This window comes from Emys orbicularis, chromosome 8, assembly GCF_028017835.1.
Source record: "Emys orbicularis isolate rEmyOrb1 chromosome 8, rEmyOrb1.hap1, whole genome shotgun sequence".
Lineage (NCBI taxonomy): Eukaryota > Metazoa > Chordata > Testudines > Emydidae > Emys > Emys orbicularis.
The window spans coordinates 91,792,346-91,808,371 of NC_088690.1; the positions used below are offsets into that span (position 1 = coordinate 91,792,346).

Sequence of the window (16,026 nt, forward strand, 5' to 3'; positions counted from 1 at the left end):
TGGGGATATTGCCTCCTTAATCCTCCTATTCATATTGGCCCTCTTTAGCTGTAGCATCACACTGGTAGCCTGTGTTCAGTTGGTTACCTACCACAACCCCTAAAGTCCTCTTCACACTCTGCTTTCCAGGATATAGCCCCCAGCCTGTCAGCGTGGCCTATACTTTGTTCCTAGATGTAGGACAATGCATTTGGCTGTACTGAAACACATGACCTGGATTGATGGAGTCAGTAGTGGTTGAGGACAGAGCAATCTGTGATACCTTACTTTTCTAGAGTCCTCTCCTTAAGTAGGTATTTGCTACAGGTGTTATACAGACATATGGTAGTTGGGGCATAAGTCGGAACTTGATATAGTCTTCCGTTCACCTACCTTTATTTTTGGGATAGTTATTACTAATGCTGTGGCAAGGGCCATATTAGTCAGATCCCAGAAAAGTTAATCTTGTTTTCTTCACTTTGTATGATCGAAGTCTCCAGTGTCTGACTCTATGTCCATTGAAAGACCTATGTACAGAGTTACAGTAGTCAACTCTGAAGGTCACAAAAGTATGTTTACTGTGGCTAGGTCCATCTTTGATAAGATGAGGTGCAGTCTCTGGCTAGTTAAATGGCAGAAGGTTTTTGTCATGACCATTTTGTCAAGCAGTAATGAGCAAGGAGGACATGTGCTGTAAACTGCTGAATCCTGAGAAGAACCTTTCAAAGCATGTCCTTTTCCTGACTTTCATCCAACCAATTATCTTGATTAGGCATTATTTGGAGAGGTGCTAGTTGAACTGGAGAGAAAGCAGTGGTGGTGGTTGTTCCTTCTTGCCTCTCTTCCCTTCCCCTCTCCCCCCAAAAAGATGTTAAACCTGATGGGAGGGAAGTATTTAAGCTTTGTGGGACTTCACAGTTGAGCACTCTCAATGTAGATGAGCCCACTGCCATACTGAGCATTCCGAAGGGAAGAATTGGAGTTATTTTGAAGTGGTCCCATCAACCCCTATTGCATCTGGTAGGATAATAGTATGCATTGGTATGAAATACCATAGACACATTAGTAGGAATACTGTGGATGGGAAGGGATCTTCCCTCATTGCTGAAAGAATAGATATGCTTTTTGTAAGTCGTAGCTGCCTCTGCTTTGCTCCGTCATTTTAATTTGGTACACTGGTATTTTTCAAATGTTCTTCTGTCAGGAAGTGGCAGACATCTAGTTGAAGACTGAGAGGGATGTGCGAGTTGCAGGTGGAAATTGACACTCCTTCTTTTGAAGTGAAAATTGAAGGCACACCTTATTAAAATACAAACAAAACCTTTGTGCTCAATGTCCTATGAAAGTTGAGTGATTTTCCGGAAAGTAGGGTGACTCAGTAAGTTGCTACAGAGCTTTTTGTTGCTGCTTGCTTTACAAAAAGGTATTCTATTTAATAATAAAAAATTAAACTGCATCCAGCTTGTAAAGGCCAGCTGCCAGTGGGTTGTTTTTAGTCAGTGCTTTTGGTGGTTAATAAGAGAATGGGAGTTAACATAGTTAAAGGCCAGCATTATGTACTGCTTTCTGGAAATCAATGGCAGGGAGAACAAAATGGAGCTGATCCAATTAAGACTTAAACAAAATGAATATTATAAAAGAAATGCATCATTGCCACTAATCTACATCAAAGTAAATTACTGTCACAAAAATACTCCATGTCTAGCAGTAGCCAGGGCTTGCTTATAAATACTGAACACTTTGTAAAACAGTCTAGTTAATTGGATTTGTGCATCAACAATCTCAATTGTTATTTTGAAGTGGGAAAATGTATTACTTGGCATCTTCTAGAAAATATTAACTGGCTACCTCATTGTTAATACTACAGATCGTTAGTTTATCTTAAACAGAATGATAACTTAGACATCTCTGCTTCATTACAGGTGGTATGGTCAAGAGAAAGATTATAATGTTCTAGTTATGGATCTTCTGGGACCCAGCCTTGAAGACCTCTTCAACTTCTGTTCCCGCAGGTTCACAATGAAAACAGTACTTATGTTAGCAGACCAGGTATGTGAAACTTAAATTCGCATTGTAAGGAAAATGAAGCAAATAGTGCTCCTTTTAAGTGTGTCAAAATGTGTGCAACTCAGTACTCCAAATACTCAAGTGACTATTTGACCCACATAGAAGCAAAAAATAGGAACAGTGATAGTGGCAGTTTCGTGGTATAGTAGAGCATAAGATTAGCATTGTAGAGAACTAAGAGTGCAACACAAATATTAGTATTCTACCCGTGCTAGTGTTAATGCTTTATAAAATCATGCTCTTAATTTTATTTTACTTACATCACAGATGTCAAGTATTGGTAAAAAGCAATCCTCAAAATTTTGGGTTAATTTGTTTAAATGAAGCACCATAATAGGCTTCAGCCAAGCATGTTGTTGGCAGGCTGTATATAGACTTTTTTGTCGAGCTCTGGCACTGCACATCAATGTGTATCTGCTACATTCTTGCTATCCTGACTTTTAGTCTTCTCAAATTGAATGGTTTTGGGATGTCTGCTTTCCTGTAGGGACAAGCATGGGGATGCCAAACACCTTCCTCTTAATTCAAATCTCTAGAGTTGAGGTTACATACTTAGTGGTGAGTACCTTAGAAATAAATGCCTTATATTCGCTTGCCTCTCTATTTAGGCGTGAAGTATTCCATCATAGAATCTAGGGCTTGGTCTACACTTAAAAATTAGAACCACCTAGCTAAGTCACTCAGGGCTGTGAAAAATTTCGTGCCCTGAGTGCCAGGGTTAGATGGACCTAAATATAGGTGAGTTTAAAACTTGTGTTGAAAATTATCCAAGATTATCAACTGATGTTAGTAGCAACTGTCACTTTGCCAAATGGTCATGAAATCCCAGGCTGTCAGCCAAGGAAGCTTACAGCATTTCTGAGTGGAGATAGGTGTCAACTGTCCTTGTTCTCAGCTGCTTTTAGTCACTGATGCTCACTTCAGAGGGAGAACCACTCTCTTGGCTGCTGTGGTAACAGCATCTTTAAATGTTGTGAAAGGAAAAGTTTTGATTCTTCGAGAGTAACTTAAGTATCTATGGGACAATAGGAATGCCTTTAAACGCACCGCTGGATAGGATGTAGAACTTTAGTACAGTAAATTTAAAGATGGCCACTGGGACACATTGTACTAGGATTGTTTCTAGCTTAGAGAGATGCTACAGAATTGACACCTATAGTTCACTAAGGCCTGGTCTACACTTAAAATTTAGATCAACATAGCTGTTGCACTCAAGGGTGTGAAAAAATCCACACGCCTGAGCACCATAGCTATGCCAACCTAACCCTCTAGGGTAGGTGCAGCCAGGTTGATGGAAGACTTAGCTCCCATTGCTTGGGAGGTGGTCCTACAGCAACAGGAAAAACACCTTCCATCGCTATATGGGGTTATACCAGCATAGTGATGGCGTTGTAGCTATAACACAATAGTCCCCGTAATGTAGACTTTGCCTAACGCTGTAGTAGTATTGTCCAGCAAATTAAGATAACCAGAATAGCTAAAAGGCACATGTGGAGTAACCAACTGTTAATGAGTTGGTTCCTAGTTAAACAATATCAGGAAAAGATTTCTAAAACAGTCCTGTAGTAAACAAAGTAACTTCCGCTAGATGGATTTTTTTAAATTTGTGGATAAATCAATTGTGAATACCACTTGTGCTATTTATAGTGAAACAGTTGGACACTTTTACACTGAAGACTTGTAGTATTGGTCAAGTGATGACAGACCAGTGATTATCTTCATCAAACTGTTTGTCGCTTCACTTGACACATCTATTTTGTGAGTACTTGTTAAAATGTACTTGGTTAAATATGCAATTTATAACTCATTCATTATTAAGGAAAATGAACTTGAACTAAACCACTGGACTTTTTTTCTAATATCTTTGATCTTGAGCTTTCTCTTTCTAACGTTAAATTCTGATTATTTTTTCTTGTATTTACAGATGATCAGTAGAATTGAATATGTGCATACAAAGAATTTTATACACAGAGACATTAAACCAGATAACTTCCTAATGGGTATCGGGCGTCACTGTAATAAGGTTAGTCTAATGCTCTCTGCATGAAAGAACAAGGAGGGTAATGCCTCTAAGAATGGTTCTGATAAACATTTAGATTTTGAAAAAATCTATTCAGCTTGAGTTAACTGTTTGTCATTGCTGAAATGGTTATGCTAAAGAGACTAAATCACTTTAATTCTTTGATGCCAGGTGGTGGGATTTCCTTACATGTATTGCTAAATGCAGTGCCATGAACATTTGGGCCTTTGACCCACCTCACAAGGAGGATTTAATGACAGGATTGTTTTTAAACATAAAAATCTGAAGTGTAAACTAATTTAATTGATTACCTAATGTGCTCTGTCCAACTATGGTGTTTCATTATTCAAAGTTAGTGCATATCAGAATAGCTTAATTTTTTCCCCTTAATGTTAAAATCAAATCTTAACTCTTGGCTCCAGGACTGATTGCTTGATGCAAAATGTGTTCGCACCAGCTTAGGAGCTCCTGACCTACCTGTCACCAAGGTGTTAAAAATTTGTAATGATTGGTAATGAAATCTTCAGGATTATGCATACAAAAATAACCGTCTGCCTATAAATGGTAGCATTGTTGACTTAAACTGTATTTGTAACTGAATTTCTGCAAACCTGTCAAGTTGGAGAAGTACTAAAATGTAGATTAGCTGAAAGCTTGAAGATCACACATCAAAACTGACCTTACTGGATCTTAAATACTTTAAGTTAAATTGGGGGACTTCTAGTTGCTAACTTTAAACTTGTGGGTGGGGGCGGGGGGGTTACCTTAGCCAGAGATGCATGCTTCCAGTTGGAAACTTTGCATAGAGAAATACTGTTTTCAATGACTAGTTCTGTTGAGTGAAATGTTTAATTCTCAATTGTTATGTTGAGCTCGGGCAGACAGGCAGCATTGGCAATGCAGTAAGCATGCTATTTAATAGAAATTTTTAACTTCAGGACAAACGTACATAATTAAGCTTTTTATTGGAAGCAAGATTCCCACTTATGTTCTTTATATGCTATCTGAGGATGTTTACTATCTTTCGGCACTATTAGCTATAAAATGTTTACCTTTGTTTGCCTGTATGAATGCCAACTTGAAGCCATTAACATTAGAAACAAAATTGGTTGCTAACATGAGAAACATCAGAGTTCTGTCTGAAGGGGTGCAGTGCACAATGAACATTTAGATTTAACTGTTTTTGTTGGAAAATCTTTTGTAACAGTCAAATTGAAAGGTAAAGTCTTCATGTAATCCTGTTGCTGTTAAACCTTGCTCATTCCCAAGTTTCATACTTTTACTCTATAGAGCTCTATTTTTCTTTGCTATAAAGCAGTCAGGTTCTTTAATTTTCTGGCAAGACCTGGCAATATAATTAGAAAAAATTAAAATAGCTTGTTTTAATTTTTTTACTAGTTTGTCTCTGATTTCCAACTTCTTTCGTTTTTGGCCGTTTTCCCACACTTTTACACAGTCATGCTGGGTTGGCATTGTAGCTCCTTGTTTTACCTTGATATGGAATAATGGCCTAGAAAATACTGCTGTGCTCATTTTATTAGATGAGCATGTTAGTCGCATCAGCTGAGTGGAAAACCTAAATTGCCTGCAGACCATGAATTTTTAGTCAATGCCACTTGCTATCTGTGTTAGGGAGCCACACAATGAAATGGTGGTAAACACTCTTGTTGCAGGCATGAGTTTTATTAAATACCAAGTTTAACAACTTAGATAGTCCTTGATGTAAGAATGTAAAATTGTTGCTTTACCTAAGCAGAATTGAAAAGGGACATTTTGGTTCAGTTTTGGACTAATGGCTGCTCCATTTTAGAAACACTTGCTTCCAGATATAATACACTGTTTTGTTCCTTTTCTTTGTAGCTAAGTGCAGCTACATATTTAATAGTTTTGTACATACTACTTGAGGACATGCCAGTCACAAAAAGACTAGGGTGCCATGGTAATCTTGTTCCAGTAGCTTCCTGTCAATTATAAGCAATATTTTTTTTTTAAATGTAGTCACAATTTAAATTTAAGTGATCAATTTTTAAATTATTCTCAATTTGATATTTGGGAGTAACTTTGTTCCTACCTTAAAAGGTGAACTTTCAGCTCTGCTAGAAATAAGCCCTGCATGCTTATGAAAGTAAATTTTAAGGTGACTAAATGCCTTCTACCTCTTCCTTACTGAAGATTTACTTTTTCTGAATGTCTTTTGGGGAAGGGCAGTTTGTGGTATCAAAGAATGCTTTTGTAAGCAAAGCTTCAATTTCCTTTTTTGATAGAGCCAAATGTCACCATTGCTATCCCTGTTTAAGGCAGTGCCATTATGGAGTGGCTCGTATTCAAAAATTATCTTGCCACATCTTTCAAAATTCTCTCCTTTAAAAAAAAAAAATTAACTATTTTGGAAAACTACAGTGCTTGGTGGAAGAAGGATGGCATTTGGCTACCCTGTTCTTTCTCTAACGCCTCGGTGTTGCCTGTCTGCGCCGGCCATTGTTGCAATGTAAGCAATACTGTTTGATGCACTGCCACCCTCTATTGTTTGTTCAGTGTTTAGAATCTCCAGTGGGGAAGAGGAAAAGAAGCATGACTGTTAGTACTTCTCAGGACCCATCTTTCTCAGGATTAAACCAGGTCTGAAACTGTCTCCTATTCCAACCTCAACCCCAAATTCATGTGCTTTATTTATTTTTTTTGTTTTGTTTCTGGAGAATGTAGACCTTGCAAAAGCACCTCTTATGTTGGCATTATTCAGACATACTTGGCAAACATGTAACATTTCTAAGATGTTTCCCTGTGGCGCTTGTCTAAACTGTAAAGTGTTTTCTGTAAACTTTAATGTGAAATGGGTTATATGTACATGCCTTGTATTCAAATGCAGAAATTGGTTTTAGTTTGGTATATAAAACTTTAGTGCAATTCGTTGCATGTCTTGACGTGGATAGGTTACCCCTTCAAACTGGTAGCAATGTAGCAGCAGGACTTGCTCATAGGTCTGTACATATGCCCGCTAGCAGGGTGCATGCTGTATATCTGAATGTGTTCAGATATGGGGAAATCCTGTTGACTATCTCAGTCTCCCTTCCCATGCAGTTTTTGCTTGGTAAATCCATTTCAAATGGTGGTGTGAGGGCACTCATGACTTAAGACTGTGCTCATAAAATGAGGCTGCCCTGATAAACCTCTCTTGGATAATCCCATGTTGCCTGTTGCTTTCAAATCTTAAATGTAGGGTTCCTTGCTGCTAGGAGGGAGGACATGATTGGAAAGGGAAAGCAAATCTTGTGCCTATTTCTAACCATGCAGTTGAAACTAAATGGAAATTAATCAGTAAGCAACTCATCAGTTGGTTGGTAAGGTGTACTATTCTGGTATGTAGCTTGCGGAAGCAGTGATCTTCACTGCTTGTACTACAGAACAACTACCTATGCTGCACCTGGCTGACTAAGTCATTAGGAATCTAGTTCTGAAAACATGTCAGTCAAGGCAATCTTTATTCTGCAGCTGCCCTACCCTTATACGTCAAATTAAATTAAGGTGCTATTGAACTTGTTTCTATGATGGCTCTTCTGTTAGTGCTGACTGGCATCTGATGAAAGAGTCTGTCCATGTTAAAATTGGGTCAGAGTGTGTTCTGAAGAGATCCCAGCCTCCTACATTGACAGATACTACTTTACTCCATTGAACCCTTAGTTGTCTAGAAGGGAGGTGGCTGAACTTGCTGTCCTGCTCCTGGAGACTAGGTTAAGTCCCCAAGGAAAAAAAAGTTACAGTGGAATACAACAGAGATTCCAGTTACTTGATCAGTGTAAAAAAGGACTATACATCACTGGATTAGGCCATTTTTAAATAATTGATATCTGTACATTTTAAATATGAGTAGGGAACAACCGCTTTATCAGCCCAATATGCATTTAAGCAGGTCTATAAGAGTTGTAGCAGGAAGCATGGAGTATCACAAAATTCCTGCAACTAATCTCTCTTTTTTTTTTTTTAAAGCAGCAGCAGCAGGTAGGGTTTAAAATGCCATGTGGAACAAAACTCCAGGAAAAAATACAGAATTTGCCTAAAGAACTATAAAGACTGCTGCTGTCTGTGTGGCTATTCCTTTTATTTTGATTAATATCATTCGGCTGTGTTTCTTCCTGCACTTACGATTAATGGCAGACCCCAAGGATTACAAAAGTGCCTGTTATATCAGTTGAGACTTTGAAGTATTTAAAGTACTTTGTAAATCCTTGTGTAGTTTAAATGTTCTGATTAAGTGAATGTGTGTAGTCATTGAGGAAGGTGGCTTTCCTTTGAGGCATAAAACACTTGTATTTGTTATTACTGGAAGGGGGCACTCTAACGAACAGCTTTTGTGATCAAAGGATCATATTGGTGGCGGTCATGTGATCACAAAGCTTTAAACTTTGAACAGTGGATGGGAGTCATCTTTCTGTGTGGAGGTCAGCTATAAATTTACATCACACTTAGTTTTTCCTATGTCAATGGTAGGTAGCACTTGTAGCATGCTAATACAAGTGTAACCCTACAGCATCTACTTTAGGCCTTATTAAATTGTCCCAGTAGTTCTAAGAATTTGAGGTTTCTGCTCAGCCTGTGAGGTGTTCTCTGCCAGTAGTTGTGTTGTGTGGCTAAGAATGGAGATTTTTCTGACTGCTTTTTGAGACTGGCAGTGGCTTCATCTGGTGGAACATGAAATAACAACCCAAATTACTGGAAGAAATTTCAGTAAGGCAAAGTTTTCCATTAAGAGAAAAGGAAGAAAGACATTTCATGCAAATTTGTGCGAAAGCAGGTTCTTAAGATCATGGTCTTAAATATAAAACAAGTATAAATTATGGCAAAATGTCCCCAAGTTCTTCAGCATCAAACATTGCCCCTTTTCTCGGCCACGTAAGACCTGTCTTCACGCTGCTAAAGTGTACAGTAATTCCCCACTAAACGTCCTCTCGCTTAACATTGTTTCAATCTTATGTCCCTGCTCAATTACAGAACATGCTCCATTTAAAGTTGTGCAATGCTTCGCTATAACATCGTTTGGCTGCCTGCTTTGCCCACAGCTGGCAGCCCCCCATCTGCTCCCCTACACCCCAGCGCCTCCCGCCCTCCGGCAGACCCCGCAGATCAGCGCCTTCCCGCTCCTCCCCCCGCGGCAATCAGCTGGTTTGCGGCATTCAGGAGGGAGGGGGGAGGAGTGAGGACTTGGCGCGCAGGCTCCCCCTCCCTCCCCTGCCTCCCAAACCCTGCAAACCAGCTGATAGCCGCAGGCAGGAGGCAGGGGAGGGAGGGGGGAGCCTGCGTGCGGAGTCCTCACTCCTCCCTTCTCCCTCCTGCCCCCTGAACGTCCTAAGCCAGCTGATTGCAGTGGGGAGCGGGAAGGAGTGAGGATGTGGAGCACCTCCCCTGCCTCCTGCCCACGGCAATCAGCTGGTTTGCAGGCTTTGGGTGGCAGGGGAGGGAGGGGAGCCTGCGTGCCAAGTCCTTGCTCCTCCCCCCTCCCTCTTGAACGCTGCAAGCCAGCTGATTGCCGTGGGCAGAAGGCAGGGGAGGGAAGGGGGAGGAGCGAGGATGCCACATGCGGAGTAAAGGAGGGGGGAAGAAGAGGTGGGTTAAGGGTGGAGGTTTGGGGGAAGAGGTGGCGTGAGCGGGCCGAGGGTTGAGCCCCCCGCCCCTGGTGCTTGCAGAGTAGGGGAAGCTGCTGCTGCGCAATGTGCTTCTCCTAGCCTACAGCACCTCCTTGCCTGCCTCATTGTCTCCAGTGCCAGTAGGCTGTGCCTGTGTGGGGTAAGATGGGGGAACCTCCCAACTATAGTACTGTATGGCAAAAAAAAATTTCCCTGGAACCTAACCCCATTCCCCACCCCCACCCCCCAATTTACATTCATTCTTATGGGGAAATTGGAGTCGCTTAACATCGTTTCACTTAGTCGCATTTTTCAGGAACATAACTACAACATTAAGTGAGGAGTTACTGTACTTTGAATTTGATTGCTCTCCAGAAGAAACTATAGTTAACAAATCTCCACCAGCCAGCCACCCTAGAGTGGAGCTTCTTTGCATAGTAGAAATGTTGATTTAATTTGTGTTACCACCTAGATGTACCAAAGGCAGCCATCTCTCCTTATATACTAGGGTAAAACTATCCCTTTGGTGTGTCCCCCCCCCCCCTTCCTATTTGTTGAGTGAATTTAAGAATCACATCCTCTGTCTTAGTTACCTGGAATAATCTTTTGAACTTAAGACCTTGAGTGTGGTTCTCCTGCGAATTATTTAAGAGTCGCAAAAGCACTCTTAATAGCCTGACACTCAGCCACTTCAATCCCTTGTCCTATGTATGGACTGAGACCCCAACCTTCTGTTGGCCTCTGGATCTAATCTATGGCAGTGGGGTGTCGCATGCCATCAGGCTGAAACTTGAAGGTTGAGCTAAAAAAATTATCTGAGTATCTTAAAGGAAAGAAAGGAACAGATTTAATTGTTCAACACTGAGACAAAAGAGTAATATTCCAGATCTATAACTGAACACACTTTTTACATACCTCAGTCTCATTCTTTGCTGCCAAATTCTGCCTGAAGTTTTGCCACAAGAAAATACAGTAACAGCACACTAACCATAATCCAGTTAAATCTACTTGTTATTTAAGTTTGATAGTTATGGAGGTTTAGTTGACATGAGCTTTGTAGAAATAAATCTTAATCTGATCCTTTTACTGGGCTAGAGCTGCTTGGCTATGTGAGTATAATCAGCTGGATTTAATAAAAGCATCTCATGGTACTTGGCTTGCTGACTTCTTATCAGTAGCTTAAAAATATGGGTGTATGGCTGAAAGCAATATATCTCATTGCTATTGAAACTGGCCTTTTATGCTATGCAAAATGATCTTTGATTGCTAGGACAATTAAAATGCACAAATGCTAGCACAGCAAAACATAATTGAAGGGTTTAAGTTGCTGAGCTACCTTTAAGTGAATATCTAAATGTATGTAGTGCAAAATTGCTTCAAGATAAATACATTTTTGTGATGCATACAGCCATACCATATTTTAATTTCCCTTCCTAACTAATAATCACATGTCACAGATCTTGAGTAAGGGCTTGTCTATACTGCCCCAGAGTTTGCACTACGGCGGTGTGACTAGCAGTGCGAATCAGAGTGCTGTTCTGTGACTCCTCCGTGTGGCCGCTGCTGACACCAACCAAAAGGTTTAGTGTGCATTCATGTAGTCCTTTTCAAACAGGACTACATGAATGCAAAGTAAGAACCTTTTAGTTCACACCCGCAGAATCTGTACAAGGGAGTTACAGCATGCACTGTTGTTCACACCCCCATAGTCTAAACTGTAGGGCAGTGTAGACATAACCTTAGTGTAATACAAATTAGAACAGTAGTAAAGTATGTTTAAGACTAAACCTTTGAGTTGAGTAGCACAATCTAGTCCCTCCCACCTGGAAAAGGAAAGGCTTGAAATAATTGAATATTAAAACTGAGTTTGCTTGTTAGGGCAAATAAGACTGACTGCCATGTTACTTTGCTTCCTTTAAACTATTGCCTCGGTTTAACTACAGACCTAATGAAACAAAGTACATATTGGGTGGGGTTTCCACATACTTGCATCTGGAAGCAATAACCTATTTTCTTTTCTCTTTAAGTTATTCCTTATTGACTTTGGTTTGGCCAAAAAGTACCGGGACAACAGGACAAGACAACACATACCATACAGAGAAGACAAAAATCTCACTGGCACAGCTCGATATGCCAGTATCAATGCACATCTTGGCATTGAGCAGAGGTGAGTTCAAGGGGGATTACTGCAGTGCTCCTGAAAGCTGTGGGCTGACCTCATTCATAAGACTCAGAAGTCTCTAAACTACTTTCACTCAAATGTGTGAACACATCCCTTGGCAAATACTTACCTTTCTGCCTGCTTCTGCCAGAATATGAAAGCTAAGTAAGTAAGTGCTTTATTTTCTTCCTTGAAGTAGAATGAGTCTTGCAGGCTGAAGATACACTTGTTCTGAATAAAATTTCAAAGCACAAATTTTTTTCATTGTGCTGGCACTTGTTGTTGTCACTTGAAAGGTCTTGGAAGATCCACTTCCATAGCCCAGTTTTTTTTGTTTCAGGAATGGGGGAAAACTCCTAACTGGCTTCAGAGGCCTTTTTGTACTGACTTTCGGTGCTGGTATTTTTACTTTGTCTTCCCCCAGTCATTAATTGTTAGGTTATGCTTGTGCCCATACCTGCAGGTAAGGTTTTGAGGATCACGGCACCCCCGCTTTCCTCATCTGGTCTAGTCAATCAAAAGGGTGGATTTGCACCCCTGGAGCCAGAGTGCATCACTTGCTCTGCATGCCTGAGCTCCACTCCTCCAGAAATCAACTGGAGAGGGTGCTCCCCCCTCTAGCTGTTCAGTAGCATGTGTTGGGCACATCAAACCAAACATGAGTTGATGCTGTATTTTCATCCCTCACCCATTCCTGCTAGATATTATTATACATAAGACATTTCAGAGACTAAAGCAGTATAGAGTAGAGCCCTGCGCAGGACTTTTTTTTTTTTAATTCTCCTCCCATATCGTTTCTTGCACTTTTATCCTGCTCCCACCTGCAAAAACTTTAGATCCTGCAAGAGAAACAGATTCCCCCATGCTACTTTAAAAAAAAAAGCGTGTATATGTGTGTGCGCACACACAATTCAGACAGTTTTTACTACTAAAAGAATAAAACAAATCTTGCTTAAACCATGTTAAAAAAAAAAAAACTTCACTCCTGTTATAATAGACATCAAATCTCTTTTTATCCCTCGCTTAAATTTCAGTATTAAAACCTTTATTTAATTTTTTTTAATGTTTTCCCTCAAATTACCACAGTTCACTTTTTTCCCCTCACTCCTGCCCACAACAACGTACATTTTACCTGCTCCTGCTGTAATTGCAGTGGGTCCTGCGGGATCCCAGTCCTGCTGCAGGACTCTAGTATAGAGCCATAATAGGTCACATGCTGAAGTAGTTAGCCTTTCCTCTGAATTTTTGCTCCCAGTGAGCTGTAGTCAGAGCTTGAACATTATTAAAACATAGCTTGAGCAGCTGTTTTATCTCATCAGTTGTAGTAAAACTTACAACTGACTATTCAGAGCATATGGGAAGGGTTTAGTACCATAGAGTTTAGAAAAGGTCCATATGTTTCCATATTGACCACCTTCCTCTCTTTTTGGTTTTTTTTTGTGTAGCAGTCATGAATAGCAATTTAAATATGGTGGTTCTTCCCAGGCAATGTTCTAACATCTTAGACATGTGGGGCAAACAGAGAAGGTGGGTATTAGATCTTCTGATGTGAACACATGCTCTTAACACAGGTTTTGATACATTGCATCCCAAGTAGATTTGGATAAGCCACGATCTGAAGGTAGAGGCAGTGATCATAAAAAGGACTATGCATTCTTTGGGGCTATTTTTAGTTGTTTGAGTCTGGCAGCTCTCCCATCCTCTATTTTGGTATTTGGAATTCTAGTTTAATGGTAAACTTTCTTTACCCCACTCTCTCTAAGAATTACTAAAACATTCAGAGTAAGCCAGTAGTGAAGCCACTAAGTGATCCCCTGCTGTAAATCAAGAGAAGATGGAGACGACCTGAAACTTGACAGCAGACCCCTTCATCAGTTACAGTGCTAAATTGAGACTAGTGCAGGGTTTGCTCTGTCAAGTGTAGTGACAGCTGTTACTGAAGTAGCATAAATACCTAGTATAACAGAAGGTGATATCATCTCATCCTTTACAAGCCAGATATCCTGGAGTCCACTTACATGCGTTTCGATTCTAATGAAGCCTTTATTAGGAAATGTCAGTACAAGACTGTAAATTCCAGGCTTCATACTGTACAGCTATGGCATTGAAAAATCCATTTAAAAAAATTACAGGGGAGGTGCATGCTGCCCCCTCACTGCCTGGGCTCAGAGAAGAGTCTGCCCCAGAGTCCTACTGCCACCACCCCCATATAGGCTCTTAAGCACATCATGTCTATGCACAAGGTCACTGGGGTTTGCTAGTGCTTATTTTAAAATGGAAAAAACAAATTATTTCAGAACCAGCAAATTTTGCACACTGGCCTAGGAAACTGCACAGTCTGACTACTGTCACCCTCATTTTTCCATCCTACCTTGTAAGTACAGTACATTCACTGAGTATTCTCTCAGGTAGTAAGCTCTGCAGGGCAGGGTTGTCTTACATGCACATGTGGATTCTTTTGTAATCTACTTATGTAGATACTCCTTCACTACAGTCTCGTTAAATAAACTCCCCTCTGCTGTTTTCTCTCCCCCCTCCCTCCCCCCCAAGCTTTCTCTCATCTTTCCTCCCCTCTCCCTTTAACCCCTAGTGGGCGGAAAGAGGGAACCTATTGCCGTCTAGCTTCTCTGCAGACTCCGATTCCTGCAGAATAACAGCCTGGCAGGAGGTGTGTTTGATGAACTGGGGTTTGTGGGTAGACACAGAAAACTAGTTAGTCCAGAGCACACTAAATAGGCATCAGCAGCAGGCTGGCATATAGAAGGGCAGAAGCCTTCCCTGCCATTGCAGGGAGGACATTGCCAAGAAGGAAAACTGGTGGAGCATATACCTCCTCGCTGCAGTGAATTGCACCTGTCTTTAAATACTCACACAGAAGAATGATTCAGGAAAATGTTATCTGTGGAGCATGTTTGGTGTGATAAGGTCTGAGGCTGCTTAGTGGTGCCGGAGCATGTCTAGTGGAAACAGTGTTTTAGCAGCAAGCTCTTAATGCAGTCTGCAAATGGCACTGGAGCGTCCTCTTACAACATTTTCCCCCCTTTTTTGATGGTGATTTAAAAGTGTGTTTTAAATAACTTAAATATAGGGGTCACAATGGCTCCCTGTCTAGATATGTTGATAGTAATTAAACATCAGAATCTACAGTAAGCCCCATAATAAAAGCAGGGTTCAAGGAAAACTGTTTTAAGTAGATCAAAGATGTAAATAAGGAAGACTATAGAAGTCTCTTAAAATAACACTAATTCAGATCAGGTTTCTGCCTGAATTACTTAAGGTCTGTCTATACTCCAGAGACTGTAGGGGCATAGCTCTGTTGGAAAGGGGTTTTTACATTGGTGTAGGGATTTTGTCCCCAAATGACCATAATTAGGTCGATGGAAGTATTCTTCCATTGACATCGCTGCGTCTACGCTGGCAGTTAGGTCATCATAGCTACGTCAGTCGCATGTAGATTTTACACACTCCTGATTTAGGTTTGTTGACCTAAATATCAAGTGTGGACCAGGCCTTAAATGAAGTTAATGCATCTGTAGTTATCAGATTTTTCACTTTGGCTTTCTGGAGTTCCATGGGAACAAACTTTCATAGATGTACAGGTGTTCAGTCACAACTGCAACTAATGTCAATAGGAGCTGCATGGGAAAGTCATTTTCCTTGCTTTGAAAAACTAAGTAACATTGGAGCCTTGAGACTGATTGTTACATGTTTGCCCTAAATTTCAGCATCTCTAAAATGTCTTGTAGAGAAACATAGCTTAATCCCAGGTTTTTCTTCCATTTTGCTCATTGATTCCTTGTGTCATTGTTAGAAATAGTATGAACAGACATGACACTGTTTCTAGTTTAAGGATTCTTATGAACACTAAATGGTGCAATCTTAATTTTCTGATAACATTTGCGGTTTTTAAGGTTGTCTTTTTTCTCTACAGTCGTCGAGATGATATGGAGTCTCTAGGCTATGTATTGATGTATTTTAACAGAACCAGCCTGCCTTGGCAAGGATTAAAGGTAGGCCATGCAGTCTGCAGTCTTACTGTAGATTCTAAACATTTAAGAGCTGGGAATGGATGCTTTTGACTACTAGCCTGCATAAAATGATCTGTGCAGTTCTAACTCAGAGCTCTTTTCCAAGTTTAGTTTTACTGGATGTGACAGGAGAAAGCCTCTGCTTTTTCTCAT

At 40.5% G+C, this 16,026-nt stretch overlaps 1 protein-coding gene across 5 annotated transcripts in view; it reads left to right on the forward strand.

The window, feature by feature from the left end:
* The window catches only part of CSNK1A1 (casein kinase 1 alpha 1), a 52,071-nt gene that overhangs the window by 15,939 nt on the left and 20,106 nt on the right, over positions 1 to 16,026 (forward strand). For 4 of the 5 annotated variants that reach the window (XM_065409699.1, XM_065409701.1, XM_065409698.1 and 1 more), the window contains exons 3-7: positions 1,902 to 2,028; positions 3,971 to 4,069; positions 6,602 to 6,685; positions 11,712 to 11,851; positions 15,777 to 15,855. In XM_065409699.1, the coding sequence (XP_065265771.1) occupies positions 1,902 to 2,028; positions 3,971 to 4,069; positions 6,602 to 6,685; positions 11,712 to 11,851; positions 15,777 to 15,855 (529 nt within the window). The remainder of the gene's footprint in view (positions 1 to 1,901; positions 2,029 to 3,970; positions 4,070 to 6,601; positions 6,686 to 11,711; positions 11,852 to 15,776; positions 15,856 to 16,026) is intronic. The other variant, XM_065409702.1, reaches the window with a different exon arrangement.